This window comes from Hippocampus comes, unplaced genomic scaffold (assembly GCF_001891065.2).
Source record: "Hippocampus comes isolate QL1 unplaced genomic scaffold, H_comes_QL1_v1.1 scaffold156, whole genome shotgun sequence".
NCBI lineage: Eukaryota > Metazoa > Chordata > Actinopteri > Syngnathiformes > Syngnathidae > Hippocampus > Hippocampus comes.
The window spans coordinates 4,114,947-4,125,807 of NW_017805744.1; the positions used below are offsets into that span (position 1 = coordinate 4,114,947).

The window sequence follows — 10,861 nt, forward strand, 5'->3', positions numbered from 1 at the left end:
CACACACACACACACTCACACACACACACACACACACACACACACACACACACACACGCACACACACACGCACACACATGGTCATAGAATGACCGCCATCTTGACAGAAAGTGAGACACAAAGACAAAATGGAGGTTAGGAGAAGAAGGACGGGACAATCTTTGTGACAGCAAACACACACAAACGTGCACACACAGATGTGGTTCTGAGTTGGATAGTATTCCGATATAATCTGACAATTCTTATAACAAGGACAAATGGAGGCTATTGAGACTAATAGCAGGCCAAATGTATTCAATTATTTTCATTTAAACGCCTTTGTTTGTGACGCTGACTCCACAGATGGGGCTTTAAGCCAGTCAGATTTACAAGCCGCACGGTTTCCGGGTAAAATAATTCTGCCTTCTGGATTGGAATTTACCGGTACTTTTGATATATGGTGACCAAAAATTCTTATGTGTTGAACAATTTGCTTTTGAGTTGACGAGACCGGCAAGCAGCCGCATGATGCAAATAATTTTAAAGAAAAAAAATGCAATAACAAAATGATAATAATCAGCATTTTTACAAAGGAACTTTCCAGGCACTCAAAGATACATTGAAAAAGGAACAGGGGAAATGAAGATTTAAAAAAAAAACAAAATATAAAACACCAACAAAAATTCTAAAAGTGATATTTGCAATATTAGTATAAGATTAATTTCAATATCAATATTCTCTCTCTCTCTCTCTCTCTCTCTCTCTCTCTCTCTCTCTCTCTCTCTCTCTCTCTCTATATATATATATATATAGTGTGTGTGTGTGTGTGTGTGTGTGTGTGTGTGTGTGTGTGTGTGTGTGTGTGTGTGTGTGTGTGTACCCCCTCATACTCATCAGTGAGTGTAAATTATAAGTGACTTTTTGCAATTTTTGTCAGTCCGGTCCCTATCCCCCACGAAAAGTTGGAGGTCCACTTGTTGTATATTTTTTGCTTTCTTGCAGAACCCTGAAGGTTTTGTATTAACACTGCTTGCATTTTCATGCTGTTCGAAATTCCCTTCACCTTGTCAAAGGCCTCAGTTCCAGCAGAAGAAAATCAATCCAAAAGCATGAGGCTGCCATCACCAAGGAAAAAAAAAAGACATTCTAAAGGACACAGTATGGTACCTGAGTTGCCTGTCCTTGCAGACAGCCACCATGACCAGTAGGTTTCCCAGGATGCTCATCGCCATTACAAGAGACAGGAAGCAGATGAGTGCCAACCGCTTTGGCATGCTGTTGCTATGGAGACAACAACACAGACATACATAAACTACAACTCTTTCTTTTAAATATTTCCTGTCAATCACAGAATTAACTGACAAAACTGGTTTCAAACTAGTTTGAAAATGGACTGAAGACCTTGGCATGTGACTGTGTGTGCCTTCAGGTTCAGGATTCAAAGTTGGATTTTCAGGCAGAGTTTGGAGAAGCAGGATTTGAAGCCACCATTCGGGTTTTGAAATTTGGCCTTAAAATAACTTTTAGGTTTTCAAATTAGGACTTCACCGAGGCCTTTAAAACAGAATTTCAAACAGCGATTAGGCTTTCAGAGTCTGTCCTGTTTAGGTTAACGTTTTAAGCCAGTGTTTAGAGTCTCAAAGTGGAGTCTTCAGAGAGGGTTATTGTTTCAAGTTAGGGTTTCTAGCCATATTTGCGTTTCAAAGTGGGGGTTCAAGTCAGGTCAAGTCAAGTCAACTTTATTGTCAAATGTGCTACATGTGCAACATATAGCACAGATGAAATTTCTTTCCTCAGGGGAGAGAGGAGCCGCTGCGGGTGTCCGCACCACCATCAAAAGAACAGTTAACATAAAATGACAAAATAATACAACACAACACATAAGCCATAGACAGTTGTGCAATCTTAACCACTTTTCTGCATACAGTTTGTTGTTTGAAGCAGTTACAGATGAAAGAGGAGCGAATCAGTGTCCTTTCACCAGTGGATCAAAGACGTCATGCTGAAAATGTGCATGTCTGCTACAAGCTAAGTTTGAAAGCAAACAAGAAGCTGTAGCGTCCAGTGACGAAAAAGAGATTGGCTCACATCTCCTGTCCCATGTAAATCCGCTTCAATTCCAAGCCACCACTCCCAGTTCCACATATGCATTGACGCTCCTTTCTTCTCATCATCGGCTCCACAAGCCATCCATCCATCCAGCCGCAGACTGTCGAACAGCACAGACATTCCCGCTGAACAAAGCGGGGCTGTGAAAAATGCTCCCCATTTCAGGCGCAAAAAACACAATCGCCCCGGGGCTGTCCAGCAACGACAGTCAGATGGGGCAGAGAATTCCTCCCAATCAAAATCAGTGCTGGTACACGCGTGCTGCCGAGAAGGCGCAACCACCAAGCACAGATTCTTTTCCTTTGACAAACATCATGGCCAAAAAAATGTTGAAAACAATCCACAGCAGGTCCACACGACGTAACAACACACACAATGTGACAAAAGAAAACACAAAAACAACAAAAGAGCAAGGCTCTTGAAGAGCACTTGCCGACAGCTGCGTACTCGGGCGCCATCTTGGGGAAAAAAAAGCCAGTGTTGTGACTTTAAAGCACTATTTTCCTTTTGTGTTCAAATTCCCACTCCTGTTGATCCTATTGAGCACCACATGGGGAACCCCAAATTGTGAATAAAGGCCTTGCGGAATGCGTGTATTCTCTCTTAATGGGCAAACACACAGCCACCTTTGTGAGGCTTAGCGGGTATCAAACACAACCTCCGATAAATTGTGTATGAGTCTGCGACCAGGTCACGGTGAATCCCAATGAATGCAAAAAATGTGCTCAGTGGCACTTTTAGACTGAAGAATGAAAGCGCAAGGACAGTGACCCGTGAGCTAAGCTAGTTAGCATGAAAGATGGTCACGCGGTGTCACTTGTTGCTTGGTGGAGTATCCTGAGGCCCAGCTAACAAAATGGGAATTGAAAATGTGTTATTTTCACAGTATGGGGCACGGAGCTCCGCTGCCCACACACAGCAGAAAAAAGGACAGGGAGAGGCGACAGGAATGGACTTGCGCTGTGACAAGAAGAAGTCAGAGTTTCAAGCTTGGGTTGGGGGTTTTGAAGAAAGGTTTTACGACTGGGTTAGGGTTTTCAAATTGCCTTTCAATTTAGGGTTACTGTTTAAAAATGAGGGTTTCAAGCTGGAGTTGAAAAGTATAAAAAGTAGGGTTTTAGTGAGTTTTAGTGTTTGAATTTGGGTTTTGAACGAGGTTGAGTTTCAAGAGAGGGTTAGGGTTTTGAAGGTTTCAAATTAAGGTTTAAAGCCATGATGAAGGTTTAAAAGCAGTGTTTGAAAGTGTTAGCTTTTAAAATTAGGGTTTCAAACAAGATTTACTTTTACTTGAGTCAGAATACTTGAAACTAACAGTACACTCAGTACAATTTTTGGCTTTCATACTCTGAGTTATGGCGGCAGGCTGTTGCGCGACATGAAAAGGCTTTTGGGCTTTTAAACATGGTCCATCATCATGTATAACATTTTTGACGACATTTGATGTAAGGCTTGGTCTGCTATGAGAAACTGCTTTCATTTCAACTCAAGTCTGATTCAAAATAATTAAATTCCTTTGAATAATATGAGCCTCAGAGTTGACGTCTCAACTCTGGTGGAGATATCGACATGAAAATGACCACTATTATCATCTTTGTCATAACTGCACGGCTCACTGCCGCCGCAGGTCAGTGCACACAAAAAAAAAAAAAAAAAAAAAAATCGTTATCTTGAAGCCCTCTATGTGGATCTGTAATGAAGCCCAGTTGAAATAGTAAAAGAGTGATTGACAGCTGTGAGAACATGCTGTGCCGCCACATTGTTAAATGCCACCTCGAGTGAGATTAACATCAAATCATTTCATTCAAATATCAATGAAATTATTTCCCCTAAAGCCATGAGCAGCCACTCCAAAATGGGAATCATCACACTGTGTGAAACATTATCACGTCAAATCCCAGAGGTAAGCAAAGCTCCGTTGAGTTTTGTCTCACCAAGGTTAGACATTGGCTGCATTTGTTCGGTATGGAGAGCAGAATAATGAATTTCCTCAATTAAATTTGATCGACAGGCTTAGTCCTCTTCAATTTTATGACGAAGAGGAATTTTTGGTGAGATACCAGTTTATCAAGGAGAAAATTTTGGAGCTGAACAGGAAGACTGGACAAATTTTCAAACATGATGACAGTGGCAGAAATTCAGCTGTACCTCCATTGCTACAGCACCGGATTTCGTTTTGAAGTTTTTCGAGCAAGATTTAAACTGAGCGACTTCTCTTTTCTCTTTTACTCTGCTAAATCTGTTAAAACTGTCAACCAGTTCCTGCCAAACAGTATCTTTCTTTTTCATTGGGTTGTCTGTTTACTTGTCATTAATTCAGTCAGCTAGTTTTTGTCAAAAGAGCAAAAGTTTGAGGTTCTCTGTCAAACCATTACGGAGCCGTTGAAGTTCATAAATAATGGTAGGCTAACGTTTTTGCAAGCTAGCAAATACGTAAACCCGTTGTATCTCACGAGTGGCAAAGGTTTGCGAGTGTGTGGGCATGTAACGAAATGTTTTTCCGAAAGGGTTTGCGACCAGTAAAACGAAACTGTGAATCTCTTGAAAATGTCTTTGCAATGTTTAATGAACCCTGACAAAAAACAACATTGTTCACATACTCACAAACCTTCTGGATTGGAAAGTCTGGCTGCAGTTTTTAGGCGCTTCAGCCGGCAGCCACCGCCAGACCCCTCTCCAAACCTTTGCCGCTCTGTGAGGCACGGGTTGTAAAATTTAATCAAAAAAAAAAAGCACCCATTGCCACAGGGTTCTTCACAGTAGTGTAGCGGTTTAGCCTTTTCGTTTAATTGCACGATTAATGATTCATTTTAATTTCAATATCCATAGTCCTATAAATTGGTTTAAACTCAGTTGAACTGAGTTTTACTAAACTAAGACTAATTTTACATGGTGCCACAGGGCTCTGCTTGATTTTAAAACCGGATGAACTAATTTCAAAACTAGTTTGACTAATCTCTGATAGGAGCCCGTCTGAGATTAAATGAAACCTTGTTGGACCAACCCAGACTTCTTCACAAATGGACTCCAGTGCTCCCTGACTATATTGAGATTCGTAATTTGCAGCCCCGCTATGTTGCATCATTACACTTCCCCATCAACTGACTGGTGGAGCATGATTGCCCTGGCCTCAAATGCGCAAATGGGATGTTTTTCATGCACGATTTTTTTTTTTTTAATAAAATATTGTTCCAAACCATAGAGTGGACAACACAAGGCCATGTTTGCTCTGGCATGTGACGGCTATCAGCAAGTGGTCACGTTCGCCTCCCGTCGCTTTCCACTTCACCAAGCATCTTCCTTGCCTTCCGATTCATTAAAACACACCAGCGAGCGGCTTCGCTTGTGCGCCACATAACAAATGTGTGTGCGGCTGTGTCAATGAGATGATAAACACACTTGCGCTGCATAGGAATTTCACGGCGAGAGAAGAACTCCAGGCGGTGTTTCGCTCAGAGCAGCTTGTCAGCATGTATTAACGTAATGATTTTTTTTTTTTGTTAACGCTGATATGACATGTGAACTGTTTGCAACGGGAGAAGAACATTTTCCATTTGCAGCTTTATGGAAACAAACTTTTTTTCACACCTTATGCAATTGTAGCAAGAAGGTGACCATTCCGTCTTTTTTTTTTTTTTACTGATGGTACTTTGACAGTGCTGAGTTATAATTTACTTTTGTGTGATCTCTTTTTGATAGGCAAAATTCCTGGGGCACCTTTATTTGTGACCCCAAACCCCCAATACAGGTTTTTGTTTTTACCAAATCCATTATTACAACAATGCTGTCGCTTGGACTTCAGCACAACAACAAATAATGAAATGAAATAAACGTCGCTCTTCAAGTATTTCAATGGTGCAATCAACCACAATCAAGCAATTCAATCATGTCTGCAGATGCCATTTACGAGTATCACGGTTGGGCCGTGTTGGACATCATGGCGCAACGCAGCGGAACAATTTACCATCATTTTCAATCGGAAATACTAACAGCCGAGCCAGCTCATTTCATGCTTCTGACAATCAACGATGAACACTTGCCCTTATAGTTAAGAGGACGTATTAATATACAATGTGGGAATATTTCTCTCTCTCTCTCTCTCTCTCTCTCTCTCTCTCTCTCTCTCTCTCTCTCTCTCTCTCTCTCTCTCTCTCTAGAGATGATATGATCAGGGTTTCGTCAAAGTAGGGTTTCAAAATTGCATTTCAAGTCAGGATTCTATTAAGGCTCTTGAAATAAAATGGACGACTTCCTGTGCATTTTACAGCAAAGCTTCTTGAGACTTGTGGGTCTTCACATGATTTCCATGCATGCCAAATTCTATGTTGTTAAGTCAAACTGGCTTTGGGTACTGAATTTCTAAAAACCGCAGGGGTGCTAGGTGGGTGGGGGGGAAATAATGAGGGAGAAATGAAACAATTTCAAGAGGGCCTTGGCACCTTGTGCCTTGGCCCTAATGATGCCCCGTCTGAGTCAACACATGACTTTTCCGTCGGGAGCAATCATTTGGAAAAGATAGGATGCCCAAGGCGGGAGTGTTAGAGAAGTCAATGGTTCAAAAGGCAGGAAGATGAGTCTAGGAGAGAAAGAGAAAGTGCTAATATGTTGTGATCTACTTTGGTACACTAGAAGTCGGTGAACGCACTCTGTGGAATCTTTTGAATGATATTATTGCGCTTGGCTTCTCATTGTTTCGGGATACAAACAGTCACTGTGTGAGTCAGATTGAGATTAAAGTCTCTGAGCTCGAAGTAGGGTTCCAAACATATGTTCGGCTTTCGAACAAGGACTCGGGTTTCCAGTTGGGGTTTCAACTTCAAGGCAGGGTTTTGGTTTGAAATTAGGGTTTTAAGATAGGGTCAGGATATTAAACAAAGATTATGGTTTTGGAATAGGTTTGTAAACCAGAGGTACAATGGAAGGTTTTGAGCAAGGGTTATATGTTAGTATTTCAGAGTAGGGTGGAAACCAGGGTTTTAAATCAGAAGTCAACCCCAAAATTTTCTTGACAAGAATACTGTGCCTGCGCTAGTCGAATTATGGCATTCTGGTTAATACTGCATACATGGAATAATAGTTAAGCAGTAAAGTCCACCCATTTGTCCATCTCAGGGAGAGGCCATTTTGCCACTTGCTGTCGATTGAAAATGACATCGCAGTTGCTCATGGTTCAGCTAAGCCGTGTCCAACCAAGGGTGATGGTTCCTGAGTCGTTGTTCAAACCTGGGTTACAGTTTAAAATTATGATTACTGCTTCAAATTAGGATTTAAATCTTTGGTTCGGATTTCAAACAAGGATTACGGGTTGAAATTAAGGACTTCAGCCATGGTTTGAATTTTAAACTGAGGTTTTAAGCCTGGGTTGTGGTTTCAAACAAAGGTTAGGTTTTCAAAACTGAGTTTCAGGCCTTTTCTTGTCCCTGTAGTTTTGGCAGCTGGTCCAAACGAACATATTAAAGTGGTGAGGAATTATTTTACTCCACAGAAATAATGAAAAGTAAAAAGATAAAACATTGACCAAAATGAAACATGCACTGTCCTCTTTGAAGAACGTGTCTTCATTACATATTCCGCTCATCATCATGTTGTATTGAACGTGAGCCAGAGCGCAGCGAATAAATAAATAAATAAACATGCCATGATTGCGGCAGTCTTAAGCAAAACAAGCTGCAGGCTGAAGGATGTTTTGCCAAGTGTACAAAAAGACAGAAAGAAAACAAAAGAAGTAATACGTTCTTGTTCTTCATTAAAGCACACAGCCTGAGTGAGGTCAACACAATAACAGCCTGAGCATGTAACTATCACAGCACACATTTAATCCTATATAAATAAATAAAAAAAAAAAAATAAATAAATATATATATATCCATATATCCATATATAAAACAAATATACAGTGTGTGTATATATATATATATATACAGTATGTGTATCTGTGTTGTGTGTGTATCACCTGTCAGTGAAAAGCTCCTCCATCACCGGCATGTAGCCTGAAGGGCTGACGCTCATGTCACCATAAATACAGAGAAGGCCTGCAGACAAGACCGTTAACACCTTCATCATCATCATCATCATCATCATCAGCTCAATTACACCCCATTAGATTTTTTTCATGACAGGAAAACAAAAGCAAATGTGACATCTAACAGAGATGCTGCGCTCAGCGCCGGATTAAACGGATGATTTAGTCACCACAAATTAGCTGTTGGCTGTTTTAACCGAATACAATTAATGAAATGACGCTCACTATGAAGCAAACACTGAACATTTTGTCTTCTCGAATATAACTGGCTGTCTAATTCAACATAATATCATGTTTAAAAACACACAACAACATACACACACACACACACGTACACATTTATTCAGATTGTTTCCGGATCAAATTGCAATAGGGACTGTCAAATCTTGTTTTCCCCAGGGACTAAAATAGCTCCTGACATTTGGATCAAAAGGACACAGGATTAAGGAGTCAAACACAACAAAGGATGTCCCAAAGAGCTATTTTGAGTCTGGTGATGGTGGAGGTGGTACGTGTGTGTGTGTGTGTGTGTGTGTGTGTGTGTGTGTGTGTGTGTGTGTGTGTTCAAAAGGCCAATGAAACTCAAGTTTTAAAATCCACACTTCTCAAAACAGTACTGAATAATCCTTTTCAAAAATTCATGACCGCTCAGGCTAATTCAGGAATGACTCCATTGCATCCTTGGCAATGACCCTCAAGTGGCCGTTTCAATGCGCATGCACAGTTTTTCAAACCTTCAAATTCATAAACGGCAGTCTGATCACCTTAGTTTAGTCAGTTTTACTTTTAACCAATGTCACTGCCCTTGCCTGGATGTTTCAAAATTCAGCATCATGGAAATGTTAAATCTTCAAAAAAAAAAAAAGGAAATATATACTTCGTTGTAATGTACAAATTTGGTTGACACAAAGGAAAAACCTTCAGATTAAGTCGAGAAGATTCGTAAATGATTTTCCCTTTGCCTTAATAAATGACATAACGTGAAGGTAAAACTTCCAGCTCACACGAAGAGATTTTTTTTTTTTTTTTATTGAAGCCTACATATTGACTGTGACGGATTACTTATTATTACTATTATTATTACTTATTATATATTTTTTAAATTTATTTCATGTTTTCTTTTTTTCAGTGTAGTTGAGTTCATAAAAAAAAAGTAAAGAGATGACCATTGTGTTTGGGTCATTGGTTCAGAGATCCTCCTCACACATTCCCAATCAATTAGCTTTTAATATGTTCCCAGAATGCAACACAAGCGCAGGAGTTCCTCAGTAAAAGCCAAGGTCAGCTGGCAGCCAAACGTTGTTGAAATTATTATTTTATTAGACTCTCTCCGCTCATTGGCAACCATTTTATTTTAAATGTGCTTTCATGACAGAGAGAATAAACAGACCCCAGCTCTGTTTGGACCCACTGTCTCTTCACGTCACGTATAATTCATCGTTGCAGTATCAGCTTCTAGCTTCAGAGAAGTAGACTGTCCAAAGGATTTTGTCCAATTGCTACCAAATGTTTTGAATACTTTATAAGGTGCGACACTAAAATGTGAAGCATTTGAGTTGTTGTCATTGTGTGAGGACGGAGTCAAAAAACATGAAACTCTCATCACTCCACAACCTCATAAATGATTTATGTAGCAACATGAAATTTGGTAGGAACACATATTATCACGTGCAGACACACAAACAAATATCCCAGGAAGGTCTGAAAGAGCAGGAATTCTTCCATTTGAATTTAACGCAAGTGTTTTAGGCTCAGTTGGCTCAGTGGTGCCCAACAGGATGTGAAAAAAAAAAAATCAGCCCCTGAAACAAGTTTCACTTTGCAACATGAAATTTTGCAGATATGAGTAAATGCACAAAAAGGTTTCAAGAAGCCATGCCTTAAAAGCCACAGAAAAGTCTGCCGTTTTGGCTTGAAGTGACCATTTTAAGCTCAGTGGTACCCATCAGTATTTCAAAATAAAATGTCAAAAAATTCAGCCCGCTGAAATCAGTTTCACTTATTAACCTAAAATTTGGCAGAATTTTTTACAATGAGTAGATGCACAAAAAAGAAGCCATGCCTACAATTCTGCCATTCTGCAAGTCTGCCATTTTGAATTGAGGCGAGGTTATCAGGCTTCTGCAAAGCTACATCGATGACTATTCAAGGCCAAATTTTGGTCCCAGCACATCTCTGTAACCTCAGACGTAACCAGGTTCTCCAAAGGTCAAACTTTTTGCGGGAAGGAGACAGTCAAGTGGGCTGTAGGAGGACGATGATGATGATGATTGAATCAAACTCCCCTGAGAGAGCACATGCACATGATGTCATCGGTCAATAATTCGACAGTACTCAGTCTCCTTCAAGTGATCGGCGTCACTTTATGCGTTCAGCATCTCTCTGCTGCCCATATGATATTTTCAAATAATTGCAGGATGCACTACCAAGGATCATCAAACTTGGCTGCCATACTTGTTGGGTTTTTCATCAGTTTTGTTTTTATTTCTCTTTGTGTCAAAATATTGCTTTAAGTGAAACTGGCCCGTGGCACAACTATGGGTTTTGGTTGCAGTTAGGGGGCTGTTGATAATTGGTTAGGATTAGTGGGCGAGGTGTTATGGCTGGTGGATTAGGGTTAGGGATGACATTTAGATACCAAAGCTTTCTTTGTAGAAAGGTGCACAAATTAAACGACACCACTATCTTGACTAGACTACTAGCGTGCACGCAACACAAAGGGTTGGACCATAACGTCATCCTAACCCCCCCCCC

The 10,861-nt window shown here is 40.4% G+C and overlaps 1 protein-coding gene across 4 annotated transcripts in view; it reads right to left on the minus strand.

Annotated features, from left to right (window-relative positions):
* htr4 (5-hydroxytryptamine receptor 4) overlaps positions 1-10,861 on the minus strand; it is a 54,595-nt gene that overhangs the window by 20,973 nt on the left and 22,761 nt on the right. For all 4 annotated transcript variants that reach the window (XR_002169934.1, XR_002169933.1, XM_019884081.1 and 1 more), the window contains exons 2-3: positions 8,039-8,117; positions 1,147-1,260 (exon numbers count right to left, since the gene is read on the minus strand). Coding sequence is in view for 2 of the 4 variants with exons in the window: in XM_019884081.1 (XP_019739640.1) it covers positions 1,147-1,260; positions 8,039-8,094 (170 nt within the window). In the remaining 2 variants the exon portion in view is untranslated. The remainder of the gene's footprint in view (positions 1-1,146; positions 1,261-8,038; positions 8,118-10,861) is intronic.